The sequence below is a fragment of the Podarcis pityusensis genome (genome assembly GCF_964106645.2).
Source record: "Podarcis pityusensis genome assembly, chromosome: 17".
Taxonomy (NCBI): Eukaryota; Metazoa; Chordata; class Lepidosauria; order Squamata; family Lacertidae; genus Podarcis; species Podarcis pityusensis.
In genome coordinates this window covers 9,703,580-9,721,620 of record NC_138042.1, presented here as the reverse complement: position 1 = coordinate 9,721,620, position 18,041 = coordinate 9,703,580, and the positions used below count along the sequence as shown (strand labels likewise).

The 18,041-nt window shown below is 46.2% G+C and overlaps 2 protein-coding genes across 5 annotated transcripts in view; both read left to right on the top strand.

The window, feature by feature from the left end:
* The window catches only part of PLPPR2 (phospholipid phosphatase related 2), a 49,583-nt gene extending 48,210 nt beyond the window's left edge, over positions 1 to 1,373 (top strand). For 3 of the 4 annotated variants that reach the window (XM_080988244.1, XM_080988245.1, XM_080988247.1), the window contains one exon: positions 273 to 1,373. In XM_080988244.1, coding sequence (XP_080844370.1) covers positions 273 to 378 — 106 coding nt within the window. In that variant the 3' untranslated portion in view covers positions 379 to 1,373. The remainder of the gene's footprint in view (positions 1 to 272) is intronic. The other variant, XM_080988246.1, reaches the window with a different exon arrangement.
* The window catches only part of TSPAN16 (tetraspanin 16), a 214,771-nt gene that overhangs the window by 180,147 nt on the left and 16,583 nt on the right, over positions 1 to 18,041 (top strand). The gene's annotated exons all lie outside the window — the stretch shown is intronic.

The window sequence follows — 18,041 nt, the reverse complement described above, 5'->3', positions numbered from 1 at the left end:
ATTTGCCAGCAAATACTTTTTTGGTTTCAAGGTTTTGAAAATTGAGGCGCGCATTAGATTCGATGGCGCATTCCTTTTGAGTAAATGTGGTACTAGATTCCGCTTGATAGATTACCTTGGGTGTTGCACCACAGTCATGACCCTGCTGTTTTGGCTCCAGTAGGGCCCAGCTGAAGGTTCTGATCAAACTCAGACCTCTCAAACAGTTTTGTTACTTTTTCTGAAGGCAGAACTGACTCACTTTCTTTTGCCTCTCCCTCTTTCTGTTCCAGAATCACGGAGTTGTGTTCTCAGAGGTCACCTGATCCTCAGCTGTGTCTTTTCCCCACCACCCCAGATGTCCTCATTCCCTCCCGGTCAGTCACAAGCGAGGTCTGACCTATGGAGGCACTCCTGGTCTCCTTACTGTGGGACTGGGCCTTTTTTTTCAGGGGGGTGGGGGCGTCTAACTTCTCACACTCTCAATTTCCCAACCTCCTCCTTGGCCTTTCCTGGGACCAGGTTCGTTGATTGTCATGACATACTTCAGATTATCTGATGCGAGTGTGCAACATAGCTTGGGGGCAGGGAGAATAAGAATGAAACCTTCTACGTTTTCCAGGGAGCCTGAGGCTGTTTGCAGGGTCTCGATCTTGCTGCTAGTTGTGTGTCTTCTGGGAGACTGAACCTACTGGGACTTTAAGAGTTAAGACTACTCACCACTTCCTTCTTGCTATGGCCTTTTAAAGGAAACTGGGATGCACACTGACCGACTTGGCACCCCCGTCCTTCCCACAGCTGCTTTTTTCTCTTTTGGAATGGGGTTCAGTGCTGTTTCCAAGAAGTAGCTTAGTCTACATGGAATGACATCCCATACCCCTTGAGCCCAAAGGAAGCAGGTTCTCAGTTATATTCAACCAGGAATGAGCTGTGTGGAGTTTTGTCCAAAGACAAGGCCAATGGCCAACGTCTGAGGATTTGGTTGGGGAACAAAGGAACAGAAACCCGGCAGGGAGGACAGCATGGACTAAACCCAGGGGCTACTATAGCATTGTTTGGGAGGCTGTTGAGCTCCAGAGCTGGGGACAAGGATAGGAAGTGTTTCCTTCTAGTGTTCAGCAAAGCAGACTAGAGGGAGGCATTTATGGAACACCAGCTTAGCGACTTACAGGCCGGCATCAGTCGGTCCACCAGAAAAGACAAAGGCCTCCAAATGCTGATCACATAACAAGTGCTGTTTGCATACCAGCCTCTGAACACCCTAGGGAAGGGGAGGAACATGGGGAATGGTGGGTTGGAAGCATTTCAGGAAGGCGTCTGTGGTGGGCTCTGTTTCTATGTGCAGCAGCTGATCTTGGCACCTTCTGGTGGACCTCAAAACCGGTGGTCATTTTTAATAAAGAGCAGTTGTGTCAGGACACATCTCCATCAGCAGAGAAGGACCTCTGCCTGAGACCTTGGAAAAACCATTGCTGGTCAGAATAGACACGATTCTGGTCGAGGCAGACCAATGACCTGAAACATATAGCCTCCACATGCTCATAGAACCCTTATTGTTAACCCCAGGCTATGTGGCATTCTGCAAATGTTCCAGATCAGTTTCTGCTGTGGCTCAAATGGAGCCTTTCCTAGGATGGACCAGGACCAGCTGCTGTGCTCTAGAAAGGGCTCCCGGAGCCCTGCGTTAGCATGACTCTAAGCATATAGAGTCCCTTGAGCCCTGAACCTTCAATGGCCCATTAGACCAGTTCCCTGTAGTCACATCCCCCATTGGGCTTGGAGCCGTTTGCATGTGGGTATTCTTGGGTGACTTAGGGCAGACCCTCCAACCCTGTTGTCTCTTAGGGCATGCGCTCACTACTGATACAAGAGTTGAAGCAACTTCTCTAAATTCTCATTCCCACTGCGGTCGAAGCCAGGTCAGGAATAACATTAGCTTACATGCATGACATAGATAGCTTCATTGTCCCCGCCACACCTCTTTCGCTCGCCCGCAGCAACCCCACTCTTCCAGATATTTCAGTTGCAAGCATCTTGGCAGACAGTGCTGTCCTCACAACATCCTGCCTGCCCACTATGGGTAACCTCCCAGCTTCTGGGAAGAAGCACTGCCCTGGGCCTCTCTGCCCATACATTTGAGAGACTCCCATCCAAGCCAGCACCCCGGCCTGGTGCCGACAACCGCTGCTGTGCCAGTGCAGCAAAACCACTGGGCATATTTTGGATACACCCTGGGGGCAGAGGGATGCTTCAGAGAGCATCAGAGGGCCTGGGCTGCTGCTACTATGCTTGGGGCAATGGAACACCCACACGATTCCAGAATGAATTGAATAAACTAATGTTTTAACAATCTCTCTTGTTCAAGCGAGTCATTCATTCAAGGAAGGGTTCTGGTGCTTTGAGTGGAACTTGGGGGTGCCCAGTTCACTGTGGATCAAATGTGGACGGGTCAATGTTGGTTTCTCGTTTTTCCAATCTTAAGTTTGGTTCTCCACATCATTTTGCAATTTTAGCCTTCCTTCATGTGCTCCTCGAGTGCTTTTGCCTGGTTGGAATGTCTCCTTGAACTGTGATAATGCCTCTTGTTTGGCTGGATGGAGAATGGAGTGGATGGGTGGGTGTGTCAAAACCTCTGACTTTTTGAGTGGCTGGAATAGAGCCTACTGTGCAAAGGTAAGAGCCATATCCATTAATCTGCGTACTGTTGCTTCGGGTGCCACCCACCACTGGCAGGGCCGGCCCTTCCATAAGGCAGAAAGAGTGAGGCAGATACCTCAGACAGCAAATTCTGAGGGAGGAAAAGGGCTAGAAATGTGCCATGTGGTCTGTCCTACAGCCCCTAAGCTAACTCGCTGCCCTAAGGGTGTGATGGAAGACATCATCATCATCATCATCATCATCATCATCATCATCATAATATTCATTATTTGTACCCCACCCATGTGACTGGGTTGTCCCACTCTATTCCATCACCAGTGCTGAAGTAAGATTCAGCTGTCTAGTCAAATTTTGTGCACAAAATGGGGAATTCACTTCCTTTCCCTTTTCCCCAGGTAGCAAAATACTTGGGCAGTTTTGGGCAGATCCTGACCTCTGGCCTGGAGTCCCAGAAGGGAGAATATGGCCTCCATAGTGGTAGTCTCGTAATCTGGTGAACTGGGTTCGCGTCTCTGCTCCTCCACATGCAGCTGCTGGGTGACCTTGGGCCAGTCACACTTCTCTGAAGTCTCTTAGCCCCACTCACCTCACAGAGTGTTTGTTGTGGGGGAGGAAGGAAAGGAGAATGTTAGCCGCTTTGAGACTCCTTAGGGTAGTGATAAAGCGGGATATCAAATCCAAACTCTTCTTCTCCAGGCTGAAAAGGTCTTGGTCTAAAGTGTTCGGGGTGCAGGGTCAGTGTAAAAAATAAATGATTTGCGAATGGTACATGCCCAAAGGTGGAAAGAAGAAACAGTCCCAACGAAAGAAGATCGGCAATTAAAACTGATGGAATATGAAGAGATGGTGAAACTTGCCAGAAGAATAAGAGATCCAGACGAGAGACATTTTCAATAACAGAATGTGAATTTGTTGAATTTATGAAGACAAATTGTAAACAATTAAAAACGTTAGCAGGATTGACATAAACAGGAGCAGTAAAAAAACAACAACATAGAGAGTAAAAAGATTAAATTGATAAATAGGTTGGAATTGATGATGCAGTAAGATTGTGATATAAAATAAGGAATAGCAGAGAGGAGGAGAAGCAAGTCAAAGAAAATGTTGGTTTTTGTTTAGATTAGATTTTTTTTTTTGGTAGAAACATTGTAAAATGAAAAATTGGAAAAATCAAATATTTTAAAAATAAATAAAATATTAAATGACTTGCAGGGGGACGAGACAGAGTATTGATGGTTGTGTAAGGTGGCATGGGAGAAACTTCGTTCCAAGTAAGCTTCCCCTACCTCTTTCCTCCCTGATTAGGCTCCACAGCTTCAAAAACAACAGTAGTATTGCTAGGCCTCTTCCAGGATCGGGTTTTCCTGCCGGTAATCTCCCTTTAATGAGGAGACACCTTTGTATATGCCTGACCTGGAACAGAACAGCTGTTTTGTGTTGCGATGGGTATACATGATCTCTGGCAAATGACAGGGCTTTCTTTCTTCCTTGACTGTGGAGAATTCTTAGAAAAATTAAATTTGACTTCCTATAACTTTAGGTATTAGCTAGCATTCTTATCCTCTCCCCATTCCCAGTTGTGTTTCGTGTTTCGATTGTGATGAACTGTATTTCTCTTATTAGAAATCTAGCCCATTTGTTTTTGGGGTGTTTTTTAGGCTGTGGCCAAGGAACTTAAGGAGGCTTGTCACTATGCTCCTGGCACAACTTTGCAGCTTTGCAGTAACTGTAAAATATGGGGTGAGATCCAACATCAATCATACTCAAAGTAGACCCATTAAAAGTACTGGATTAAGTAACTTCAAGTTGATTGATTTCAAAGGGTCTTTTCTGACTTAGTTGGATATCACCCATGGCATTTATTGCCTATAAAGATAGTTAAAAGTTTTGCTCGTTATATTCAATAACTGGGAATTTCTCATTCCATCTAAAGAAATCCAGTACAGGTGGAAAACTGTCATTGATTGATTTAACACCATCTGCTAACACAATCTTTCTTAACACCATCTGTTTACCATCCCATTTTGATGATAAGAAAAAGCAGTTTATGGAGAGGGACAGAAACACCTCTATCAAATATGAGAGTAACCCCTAAAACTGGGGAACAACATAAATAACAACTGAGAGAAGCCAGAGTAAGTTAGTTAGCCATACATCAAATATTGCTTCTTGTAACTCATCCAAGACAGACATGACAAGGCCATTATTTGAAAATCTTATTACTGACACATAGTAAAGGTATGGTCAAATAGTAAAGGTATGGTCTCAACTTTATATAAATTGCAGGGGTTTGTTTGGCATGGGAACAGAAGGATTAACATTGATATGGGAACAAAGCACGGGGAATCAATAGGTAAAGAAAAATGGCAAGCCCTCAGAGAGCAGGGAAGACTTTTTAAGATGGTCTCAGCAAAAGTTAGAGAGTCCTCTTTTAAACCATTGCTCCACTGGTATCATTCTCCAATTAAATTAACTCTGTCTGTTGGAGAGGTTGCAGTAATAAAGGTACATTCTTCCACATGTGGTGGACTTGCTCCACTGTGCAATTTTTGGGGGGACAAAGGTCTTTGCTGAATGTGATAATGTAATTTGGCACAATGTACAACCACCTCAAAAGGCTGATTGCCGAAGAATGGATGCTTTTGAATTCTGGTGCTGGAGGAGACTCTTGAGAGTTCCATGGACTGCAAGAAGATCAAATCTATCCATTCTTAAGGAAATTAGCCCTGAGTGCTCACTGGAAGGACAGATCGTGAAGCTGAGGCTCCAATACTTTGGCCACATCATGAGAAGAGAAGACTCCCTAGAAAAGACCCTGATGTTGGGAAAGATGAAGGGCACAAGGAGAAGGGGATGACAGAGGACGAGATGGTTGGACAGTGTTCTCAAAGCTACCAGCATGAGTTTGACTAAACTGTGGGAGGCAGTGGAAGACAGGAGTGCCTGGTGTGCTCTGGTCCATGGGGTCACGAAGAGTCGGACACGACTAAACGACAACAACAACCATCTCTGGAACTTGCCCTGTTGCTATTGTCCAGAAAGCAAAACTGATCGCTACCTTTTATAGAAATAGTGACATACCTTCAGGATGCAGCAAGACAGCGAAAAGCACTAGATTTCTGAAATAAATAACATTTTGGGAGTGGTTCAAGTAAGCATTTGCCGAAAACCCTACTAAACAATTAAGAGCGTAAATAAACAAAAATTCTGAAGATGAATTTGCAGCACTGTCACTTAGATACATAATATATGTTAATGAACAAAGAAGGGAGGATCTCACTGCATGGTGATTCACTTTGGTTAAGTATCCCATCTAAAATGGAACTGGTTTTAAGCTCTTTTGGACTATTGGTCTAGTTAGATCAGAGATTCCTTAACAAATCCTCCCATGGCTATGGAACAAAACAGACAATAACATAAATATACTTCATGCTTATTGTTGGCAGATGGGGTGGAGGAGACAGGCACTCATACCTGTGAACAATAAAAATAAAATTCTAAGAAGAGTTAGGCAGAAACCTCCGGCAGCAGCAGCTCCTCCTCTTGCCATCCTGTCCTCCTTGCTGAAGCTAAGCTGAATTTTATTATTTCGGTCACAGACCAGTTCCAGCCCACATACAATATCAACGAAGTCATAAAACACAATAGGGATACATTTGAATTTGCAATTAGGCATAACAGGGACAATACAGATATAGCAACAGTTAAAATATATATAAATTAAAACTTAGTCACTAACATATAACCTAAAATTATCATTTAAAACCTTAATCATTATGATAACACAGCTTGTTCCCTAAGTTTTATGGCAATCGCACAGAATTTGGCTACCCTTAACGTGATCTCAGGATCCTTGTCCTCTACCAGGGATTTTAGACATTGAAGAGCATGAGACTCTTAATCTCAGGGTCGTGGATTCGTGCCCCACGTTGGGCCTGAAGCTAAGCTTGCTTGGTGCCCTCCTTCAGGTATGGTGGAACATCACCAATTTTGAAACAAGATTCAGCTTCTACTCTCATCTGATTCTCTCTGTAGTGGAATGTGTGTGCGCCATCTTTAATAATAATACCTTTATTGTCAATGTACAACCTGTGTACAATGAAATTAACTGAGCCTCCCTCCCCACCCCACCTCACAAACACTCAGTCTCATTGCACTCTGTGTGCTTGTCGCACAACACACCAACCCCGAAAGTCAGTTGCACTATATTATAAATATCTTGCCCTTTCCCTTGGGCAGCAAAATGTCTTCAGGGAGCCCTGTTTGAGGTTCAGGGAACCCATGTTGAGTTGCGCTGGAATCTGGCACCACAACATTTACGTCTCTTCCATTAACAGCTACTAGTAATAACATGGCATCTTTGATAATTTTATTGTGGGGGTGGATTTCAAAATTCAACATTGCAGCAAGTTCTCTTAATAGTTCAAATAAATCCTTTGGGAGATTGGTCCCAATGGGATGCCAACCCATCAATCCCTGTTGAATGAACTTTATTCAGAGGAAATTGATCAGCAGGTTCTCCCAATTTCTATCAAGTTTTGGGCTGGCTAACTAGATGCAGTGGAAGACCAGGCAAAGTTAAAGTTGATGTTGTCAGGTGTAGCTTGTCACATAGGGACCAGGAAAGCTGCAGATACTGTACTGAAATTCCTTCTTCCTCACAGTACAAAAATACTGTGGTACCTCAGGTTAAGAACTTAATTTGTTCCGGAGGTCCGTTCTTAACCTGAAACTGTTCTTAACCCAAGGTACCACTTTAGCTAATGGGGCCTCCCGCTGCCACTGTGCCGCCGGAGCACAATTTCTGTTCTCATCCTGAAGCAAAGTTCTTAACCCGAGGTAATATTTCTGGGTTAGCAGAGTCTGTAACCTGAAGCGTCTGTAACCTGAAGCATTTGTAACCCGAGGTACCACTGTAAAATAAAATACAGGAACCCTGCTGAGTCTTCCTCTGCATTTGGCCACCTGAGTTATGGGGTCGGTCAGAAATCAAACTCTCTGCAGACTGTTTTCCATCAGATTCTTTCACATGACATTGCTGAGGCAAAAGGAACCTCTTCCTTCCCCGCTTTCCTGTTGGAGAGATCAGAGTTGGTCTCAGTGGGTTCACATTTAGGTCTTCCCTGGACCCTGACAACAATGGGAAATGAATGCAAATATTAAAATATTTACTCTGATTGTCTTGTCTTTTATTTCTTTATACATTTTTTTGGTGTGTGTCCCCCATTATGTTTTATTGTAATTTTATTGGTGTTAGCTGCCCTGAGCCTGGTTCTGGCTGGGGGGGCGGGGTATAAATAAATTTTTTTTATTGTATTATTATTATTATTATTATTATTATTATTATTATTACTATACCTCAGGTTAAGTACTTAATTCATTCCGGAGGTCCGTTCTTAACCTGAAACTGTTCTTAACCTGAAGCACCACTTTAGCTAATGGAACATCCCGCTGCCGCCGTGCCACCAGAGCAAGATTTCTGTTCTCATCCTGAAGCAAAGTTCTTAACCCGAGGTAATATTTCTGGGTTAGTGGAGTCTGTAACCTGAAGCATATGTAACCTGAAGCGTATGTAACCCGAGGTACCACTGTATTATTAAACAGTGGGTTTTGTGGGAGAGTGGGGTGCTCTGCTGCCTTCACCTCCATGCTTGGGATTTTCAAAAGTTAGCAGGCAGGGAGAGACCGGGGAGCTCTATTGGGTGAAGGGATTTGGGGGTCCCCACTTCATCCTTGTATCAAACCACATATTACTCCTCGAGAGTACATTTCTGGCCGTCATCAGTGTAAAGCACTGACTCCTGTTTAAGGATTTAAGGCTGCAGGATGACGCTCACTTACCTGAGCCCAATGCAACGTTCAAGGCTGTGACACAATTCTACTTTGCTTATGAAATGCATAGCAGTGGCTATGCTGAAAAGCTGAAAATATTACAATCTTTCGTACAAAAGGAACCACAAACAAATTTAAAAACACTACTCTTTTATGCTTTAATGTTTTCATAACTACATTTTCCTGAATTATGTTTGTATCAACATGTGTAAAACAATTTGAAGTAGCATAACTCACTTAGCTTAAACCGTTATAATCATTTGAATTAATCTGAAAAATAGTATTAATGGCGTTAGCAGCATATTTCTATACAGCAACTAAACAACAACTCCCTGAACCCCATCATACTGGATAATGTCTAGCGAGCCTCCAATATTCCATTCTTGGGCAAGATGCTTCAACATATAGCAGGGCTGCCATACGTCCAGGTTTTCCCAGACATGTCCTGGAACTGGGCAGGAAAATGGTGTCTGGATGTCCTGGAACTGGGCAGGAAAATGGTGTCTGGTTGGATTTTTGACAAATCAGCCAAAAAAAAAAAAAAAAGTCTGGGGAAACCCGTATGCAAGCTTAACATATATATTAAAAAAATTATAAATATACCAAAAACTTTTAAGGAAATGTTCTCAAAAAAAGCTCAACAACTTCAAGCAAAAAGTTTTTGGGAATATGGTGCCATCTCAGTTTGAAGTGTTTCTGGATTAAGCAGATTATCAAAATTAATTAGTTACTGGATGGTAACTGATTTGGTCACCTGATAGGAGATCTATACTAGTGTGATGGCCTGGGACTCGGGCTCAGACTCGGAACCAGAGGAGACTCAGTCTGCTCTGGATCCTTTGCCTCAGGCATCATCTGAACCAAGTCTGGGGCCTGATCCTGAAGAGTCCCAGTCTGCATAGGTTCCCATGCAACAAACACCAGCTGGACCAAGTCAGAGGCCTGAGCCTGCCCTGGCTCCAGATGCAGGGATTACCTCATTGCCTTCAGCTGGGCCATCACTTACAGCTGCTACACTACCGGTTGGGTCAGGGGAAACTGAGGCAGCCCCTGGGTCTAGTAACCCCCCGACGTCTCCTGAGCTGCAGAGACTAAGGTCTGAGAGAAGGAGAGACCTGAGTATTCACAGGAGGAGTGTTCACCTTCGGGCGAAACAGGGAGGTGAATCACCAGGGGATCAGGACCGGCTGCTACCCCAACAAAGATAAAAAGCTGTCGGACCCGACCCCGCCCCAGGTTACGGGAGCAACATTGTTGTATGTCAGATCCTGCCTGAGATCCTGTACCTGTCCTTGCCTGGTTTCCTGCCTCGGCTCTGTCGGATTGACTCCCAGCGGAACCTTTGGATTCTGGACCGGTCCTGGACCGCGCTTCATGGGTTACCCCCGGGCCCAGCACAACTAGGAACTGTGGAGGGTGTATGTATCCCTGTTGGTTGTGCTGGACCTCTCTGTAGCTTTTGATGCCATGCTACCTTTCTGGGCTGACTGGCTGGGATGGAACTTGAAGGCATTGTTTTATGGTGCTTCTGGTCATTTTTGGAGTACTGGTTTCAGAAGATTCTGCTAAGAGACCCTTCTTTGACATCTTGGCCTTGGGCCTATGGTGTCCCTCAGGGTTCCACCTTGTCCCCCGTGTCATCTAACTCCTAAATGGAACTGCTGGAGGGGGTTCATGGGAGGTTTGGTGTCACCAACAGGCTGATGACACTCACTCTCCTTTCCATCTAAATCCAAGGAAGCTGCTCCAGTTCTGAATCAGTGTCTGGACCAGATGAGACTGAACATACAGAAGCTTGATCCTGATAAGATATTGGTTCACCTGGTCAGTCAAAGAGCTGATCAGGGAATTCCATTTGTTTTGGAAAAGGTGCCATTCCTCATGAAAACTCAGGCTCACATTTTGGATGTCCTCGGGGATTCATCCCAGAAGTGGACTACCCAGGTTTTGGTGGTAGCCAGGAGCGTTTTTGCACAGCTCAGGCTAGTCCACCAGCAGCACCCGTCCCTATAAATGTATGATCTGCCCATGATGACACATTATTTAGTTATTATGGACTGACTCATGGGTCAGCAAACTAAGGCCCGCAGGCCAGATCAGGCCCAATTGCCTTCTAAATCCAGGATGGTCCAGGAATCGCTGCGTGACTCGCCAGCGCATGTGTTCTTTCCCTCTCCCTCCCTCTGGCACCACCTCCTCCCTCCCTCCCTCCTCCTGGGTTCTCCCTGCCCTGCCTAAAGGAGGAAGGGGGCTGGGCTTTGTTGGTGCCAGCCCCTCTCCAGAGACCTTTTGTGCCCTGCTCATCGTCCCTCCACTGCCACCACCAGCCCCTGCTGCTCGCAAGATACAAGACCAGCAGTTGGCTGAGCGCCCCTCTCGAGTGGCCGCCATTTAAAGCAGCCCCTCTCCAGAGCCCTTTCGTGCACCGCTCATCGTCCTTATTCATTTTTTTGTTCAAAATCTAGTCCAGCCCTCCACAAGGTCTGAGGAACAGTGGACCAGGCCCCTGCTGAAAAAGTTTGAGGACCCCAGACTGACAAATCAAGGTAGTCAGTTTAAGAGTTCTGCGTGTTCTGATCTCAGCCAGGAGAACCTGCTTCCGTTATAGTCAGAGGGGAGTTATGGCCAGCTGGGAAGCAACACTCAGGTCTTCTCTCTTGACTTTTAGAAACTCCACTGCCTTCCCTTGTGGGCTAAACCAGACGTGACACCTTTCACAAAATTAGCAACTGTGTTCTTTGAAAAATCAAATAACTGGTGCCTGGACAGTTCCTCCACCCTGGTGTAGGAAGGAAGACATTAACAACATTTTGTCCCCCTGCCACAATCCTGATCATGAGGTGGAGGGCTTGCCCTTTGGGGAGATACTTGCTCTCTGAATCAGGGAAGTTCAGTGCTCTGCCCTGTGATAGAAAGAGGTGAGTCTTCTAATTTCCCCCCAGTCCTTGGGAGAACTGCTTTGTTACCCTTCCAAACCTTCTCCTACCAGCTCTTTCTTTCTCCCTAGCATGACCTTTGCTCCTCCCTGGTTGTCATAGAGAGGAACCAGTCTTGTCAGCCCTCTGATAAGGTGCAGGTGCTCCACCTTATCCACGCCATCTCGATAAATATTTCAGAGCACCCTCTGGGCAGACATTTCCCCCCATTAATCTCCCATTAGCTGAGAGTGGGTACATGAGATGGATCACCTGGGCAGACCATGATTCAATCACTGCCTTCCCAGGGGCTCTCCTTTTACAAGCCAGTCCATCATCTTAGGTGGAGACAGGCAGGGTGGGTTGCTGCCTGCAAATGCCCGGCCAGGTGATTTTGGGTGAGGGTGGTTCTCAGAAGCATGGATGGGGGGGTGGAGGGTGAGCATGGCACAGCAAGACAAGCAAAGAAAACGACCCTCTTCAGATGTTCTCATGCCACCCCTTGGGCATGTGGGTGGCATGAGAACAAATGCCTTGGGTTACAGACACTTCAGGTTACAAACATTTCAGGTTACAGACTCCACTAACCCAGAAATAGTACCTCGGGTTAAGAACTTTGCTTCAGGATGAGAACAGAAGTCATGCTCCGGTGGCGCGGCAGCAGCAGGAGGCCCCATTAGCTAAAGTTGTGCTTCAGGTTAAGAACAGCTTCAGGTTAAGAACGGACCTCCAGAACGAATTAAGTTCTTAACCCGAGGTATCACTGTACTATCTCTAATGGTGATGTGTGCATTTCTGCAGAGAGAGGGGTAAGGGGAAGAGAAATGTTTGCATGTATATCTCTCTGATCATTTATTTGTGTCTGGTAGTGTGTTATTGTGCCCTTGTCTTGGTCTGGGCATGGGGCCACTCCACACATGGCATTCCTCATATGTGGGTGTGAAAGACTGCAGCAAAAACTTGCATCTGTTTGCAGTGCATCACCATCTAGAAAGATCATGTATGTGCCTATTTCACTTCATGTCTCTGTGTGTGCTAAGCACCTACAGGTTTTTACCTGCAACAGGGTGAACCCCAGGTTTTTTTTTTGTTTTTATTATTATTATTATTTTATTTTGCAACTCTTGATGAACATCAATAATGTCCCTGTATCTTATCATACACTGGGCAACATAACAAGAAGACATTAATACATTTTTAATGACTGCTACTTCTCTCCTTCCCATCCTTCCTTTTACCATTGCTTGGATTGAGTCTATACTCTGGGTGGACAACTGATGGGTCTTGCTTGCATCCCCTAGAATACAAGAGAACATTGCCCAGTTGATGATGGTGACGATGACAACAACTTATTATTTATACCCTGCCTTTCTGACTGGATTGTCCCAGCCACTCTGAACAGCTTCCAACATTATTATTTTTTTAAAAACTTAGCAAACTTCAAACCTTTACAACTTCCTGATACAGGGTTGCCATCAGATGTCTTTGGAAAGTCGTATAATTGTATAAGCTGCCTCTCCAAAACTGCATCTCTCCCAGAAGTACCAGCAATGGCTTTTACACAGTCATTTTGCACACTTAGCTCCCCTTTGTGGACTGGGCCCTGCTCCAGTGTTGACCCATGGACAATTGTAGCCTGATCATCTCACATGTGGGTGGGTATTGGTGTAAAAAGGGATTTCACAGGTGTTTTGTTCCTGCATCCATGAAGAAGAAGAAAATCTTGTAACATGAAGTGACTCTTTTCCTCTGAAGAGACGTCTAGTCTCCTTCCTGCCTCCTTCTCTCCCTCTGTTATTTCCAGATTCGTTAACCAACCAACCAGAGCTTTAGGCATACGAAATAGCAACGTCCCAGCTGGCAGAGTGCAGAGAAGCAAATGTGTTGGCTAGCTGCGAACATCTTTGGGCATGTGGAACGTGCATGGTCACCGTTGATCTAAGGGCAATCAATGGGAGTGGCTTGCCTGCAACATGCTCTGTTTGGGGAAAGCTGGCAAGCAAGGGTTGAAGAGACAGGGCTATTTAACAGCTGAAAGGCCAAGCATGGTGGGATATTGATTGTAGGTCCTCCTATGAGGCCAAGTGTAAAGTTGGTCTGGGCAACAGAAGAGAAAGCAGACAGATCTATACCTGCCACTGGGGGACAGAATACACAAGGCAACCTACAGAGGCACCCTGAAAAGAACAGGGCCTAAGTTCTTGCACAACTTCAGTCCCAATTGGGCTTGTTCAGGGAACCTTCCCCACAGGCTGGTTAGAGTGGGGTTGACATCTTGGCCTGCCCTATAGGGCCTAGTTCTGCTCTGGAGCTGAAATGAGCAGCTGCAAAGATCTGAAAATTGGCCAGGACCTAATATGCCACTATTGAGACTTTTGAAAGGTGACATTTGAAAGATTTAATGGGAAGTTTTAACTTTAAAACATGAGTTATTTAGATGGCTGACATCTCTTGACTTTCAACATTAAAACAACAACTATAGAGTACAGGATAGCTGACAGTTTTTGAGATGTTTTGCTTACCTGCCAACATGGAGAAATGAAAAACAGAGACCAGGAAGTGTAAACCATTCCATTTCCCAGAATAAAAATTCATGTTCAATAACTGAGTGACAAAACTGGAGAAGGTTGCCAAATGTCACATTTTTGCTGGGTTTTCTTGCAGCTTGACCACGTTCCTGATCTTCTCAGTGACCTGGCTCCTGCTTCTCTGCACCTCAAGCTGGTTTCTATGAAGCTTGTTCAGGAGAACTTCCTGTGGTGGCTGGTTGCCCATGCGATGGGCCGGGTCTGTTTGCCCTGCCCCCAATTCAGGAGCTCTTACGGGTGCCTCACCTCATGGCAAGCCCAGTACACAACTCAGTTGCATCCTCTTCACTTGGCACATGTCCCCCCCCCCACACCTTTGCAGGGCCCACCTGCCTCCCTGCCGCATCCCAGTCAGAAGTGAGAAAGAAAACATACTTCTATCTCTGCCACCCCTGCAAAGAAACCCATTTTTTAAAAGAAAATGTTTGCATCCTCCCTAAATTGCCTGCTAGCAGCTGCCAACGCTGCCTCAGCCCACTCCAAATTCAGAGAGCAGAGGGGGGGGGGGGAGGCGGCACCCACGTGCCCAGCTAAGTTTCCATCCCTCCTGACACCTCCACTCTCCCCCACCCCCACCCCCGGGGCATTTGGGCTCCTGGGAAAGTGACACCAGGCTAGATGGCAGCTGAGCCCAGCCCTTTTCTGGGCTTGAAGTCGCTTTTGGCACGGGGGGGGGGGTCACACCTGTTTCCATGGGGTGCGTTTGCCGCCCCCCCCCCCCCCCATGCCTGCCAAGGTAGATTGTGTTTTAAGCTGGGTGGGGTGGTTCCCAGCATCTCTCTGCGCTCTAGGCCAGGGCTGCGCCTCTCTGTGCGCGCGTCCATCAGGGCGCAGGAGGGCTGGTTTTTTCGCTCCCCCGTTTTTGTACTCCGGGATGTGGGGTCGGGAGCCAGGAAGGGACTAGGATGGGTGGTGTGTTTTCCCCTCCCCTCCCAGAAACATGGAGGTTTCTGGACGAGGGAGGGTGGGAAAGAGGAAGCATAGGCAGGGATCGTAGAGAGGAGGGAGGAGGAGAAGGTGGGAGGGAGGGAGAGAGAGAGGGAAGGAGGAGGGCGTAATCTCCATGCACACACCAGGATGGGATTCCATCAGAAATCCAGGGCTTTCCTCAGCTGGGAATGGACCGCGGAGAAGAGAAGAGGGTGGAAGAGGCTGAGGCAGCCTTTGGGAAGCTCCCATCAGTATTGGAGAGGCCAAAAAAGGAAACGGGGGAAAGACCCACAAGGGTGAGTCGGGGGCTTATCTGTCTGTCTTGTCTCTTTCTCGGTTTCGATCAGGGCGGAATCTCTGCTTGGAGCCTCCAGATTTCAAGGCAACCCCGATTTGTCTTCTCTTCCCCCCCGCCCCACGTTTCTGCTCTTGCGTGTTCCAGACTGGACAGGTCTCCTGTTGTATTTCAGCTGCTCCGGGAAGATGGCATTATTGCTAAGGTGTGGCAGGGGGAGAGGAAAGAGGGCTGCTCTGAACTCCCACCCGCCCCCCACCCCGCTCCAATTATTTTTTTTAACACCTTCGTATTTCCCTCTGTTCCCATGGCTAAATCCTATCCCGTGTGTGTGTGTTGTGGTGTGTTGTGCTGCCGCTTTATTAATTCCCCCCACCTGACTTTCTTAGCCCCCACTCCCGGGGGGGGGAGTTAATATTTCCTCCACCAGCTTTCCCAACTGAGAAGAAGGAGAGGGATTGAAATGTAATTTCTGTAACCTGCTTCCCGACCATGAAATTGTGGGAGGTATATATGTATGCATTTTTGTATGAATTTAATTAGGAAGCAAGAATGTACTCTTATTCTTTCCATCTTTAAGAATGGTTTAAAGGTATTCCCAACATTTCCAATATCTTGATATGAGGTTCTTAATGTTTTTTGATTCTTATTTTTTAAAATTACCTCCTCAATTTCTCTATCTAAAGAACGACCCTGGAGGCTTCTGTTGGGCCAAAAGGCCAGACAAAAACATTAAAAATGACAGCAGTGTTGTTCTGTTTTTTGTTTTTTTTTTAAAAAAGAAATTATTGGCTTCATGCTCCTTTGTGAACTTAACATTTTAAAATGTTTTATTTATTTTTATGTTTAAAATGCACTCTTCCTAAATCTACTTATCCATACAGTTTCCCAATGGAATCTCTGGATTGGGGGGGGGGGATTACTAAGGAAAAACTGAGTAACAAAAAATACTCTTCTGAAAATCCAGCACTAGAGATGGCTTGATTTGTCTTGGGAAGATATTGATCTTCAGAAATGTTTGCATTCAAAGTTGCATCTTAAGTCACTTATAGAAAAGCCCTTATTAAAGCCTTAAGGGGACAGGGAGGCCATATGATATAAGGCAGAAAGAGCTGGTCTGGCTTCCTCCATCCAAACCTTTCACCTTCCATTTCCTATCACCAGAGCAAAAACATGCCTTCTTTCTGATCGGCAGTCAGTGTGCATGTGGGGAGGAGGGAGAGAGAGAGCAAGAGAAGTTAACTAAAGCTTATCCTTCTGCCTGGGGCTATATGGATCCAAGGCTGAGCGAACCCAGTTGCCAGATGGTTCCACTATCTCCAATTCCCCCTGGATTGCATCTCACGTTGCCTGGTGCAAATGGCCCTCGTCAGATACCAGCACAACAGACTGGATGTTAGAGGTGTGATCTGGAGTCGTCCATCAATGGGATTCATTGCCAGAGCCTCTAGCCTTTCAACCAGGCTCTCCGCAATTATGACTGTGGGGTTTGGTTTGGTTTTCAAAGCGGAGTGGGCAGATGGGAGCTGGCCTTGGTGCTGGAATTCAGCGGCACTTGAGGGCTGTAGCAAGCATGCAGCGGAGTAGAAAATAGCTTGGCCTGAATTTAACATGGTCCAGTATTGCTAGGGCTGACCCTGCCATGCATCAGAGTGAAGCAACCCGCATCAGGGTGGGGAGGCTGGAGGCTTGAGTCTGAAAGTTGTAGCAAGACTTTTAAAAAGTGTTGGCCCCAGCAGGGAGGCCCCATTTGGAGTCCAGTAAAGGATGCGGGTGGCGCTGTGGGTTAAACCACAGAGCCTAGGGCTTGTCGATCAGAAGGTCAGTGGTTCGAATCCCTGCCACGGGGTGATCTCCTGTTGCTCGGTCCCTGCTCCTGCCAACCTAGCAGTTCGAAAGCATGAAGTGCAAGTAGATAAATAGGTACCGCTCCGGCGGGAAGGTAAACGGCGTTTCCGTGCGCTGCTCTGGTTCGCCAGAAGCGGCTTAGTCATGCTGGCCACATGACCCGGAAGCTGTACGCCAGCTCCCTCAGCCAATAAAGCGAGATGAGCGCTGCAACCCCAGAGTTGGCCACGACTGGACCTAATGGTCAGGGGTCCCTTTACCTTTTACAGGAAGCAAAAGCTCTTGGGCCAACACAGATCGCTGCTTCAACAACCTAAGGAAACTTCAGCCAACAAGCAGAATATTATGAAGGTTTTGCTTTCAGGGTGCCTGGCAACAGAGGTTTGGAAAGTAGGTGGGCTGAAGTATGTTGGGGGGGGAGGAATAAACAACAAGAGGAAACTATTTACCTTTAGAGAAGCCACGAAACCCATCAGTCCTTATTCCTAAGCTTTTCCCACTCCCCATAAAACATAGACACCTTCCTTCCTCCCTCCCCACAGTTCCCTTTTTTTTGTCATCCAAGAAAAGAGAGACGGCCTGATGCATACAATCATTTTCGGAGATCTGGGTTCCAAACATTTATTTTGCCTCCATCTCTTCATCTGTTGAAGTGGTAGGAATTGTGGGCCATTTACCAGCTGACAGGTGAACATATGGCACACATAGTAATTTTAAGTCTGTAACATTGTACTGAGGGGCATTTTGCTACATATCTGCATCTGGTGAAATCTCGTGAAGTAAAGGGAGTAGTAAAATTCTCTCCTCCAAATGACTGGTGTACCATACAGTTCTGTACATACTCTGGAAAGCCGTTGTTTTGTAATTGGTGTTCCGTGTTTGGCTAGTGACTGCCTTTGTTAGGGCACTAGATCTTAAAAGTGTGGGATAGGTCACACCATGGAGACTCAGTGGGGATCCTCCCTTAAGTCCAAACCATTGTCTAGCACCGAACAA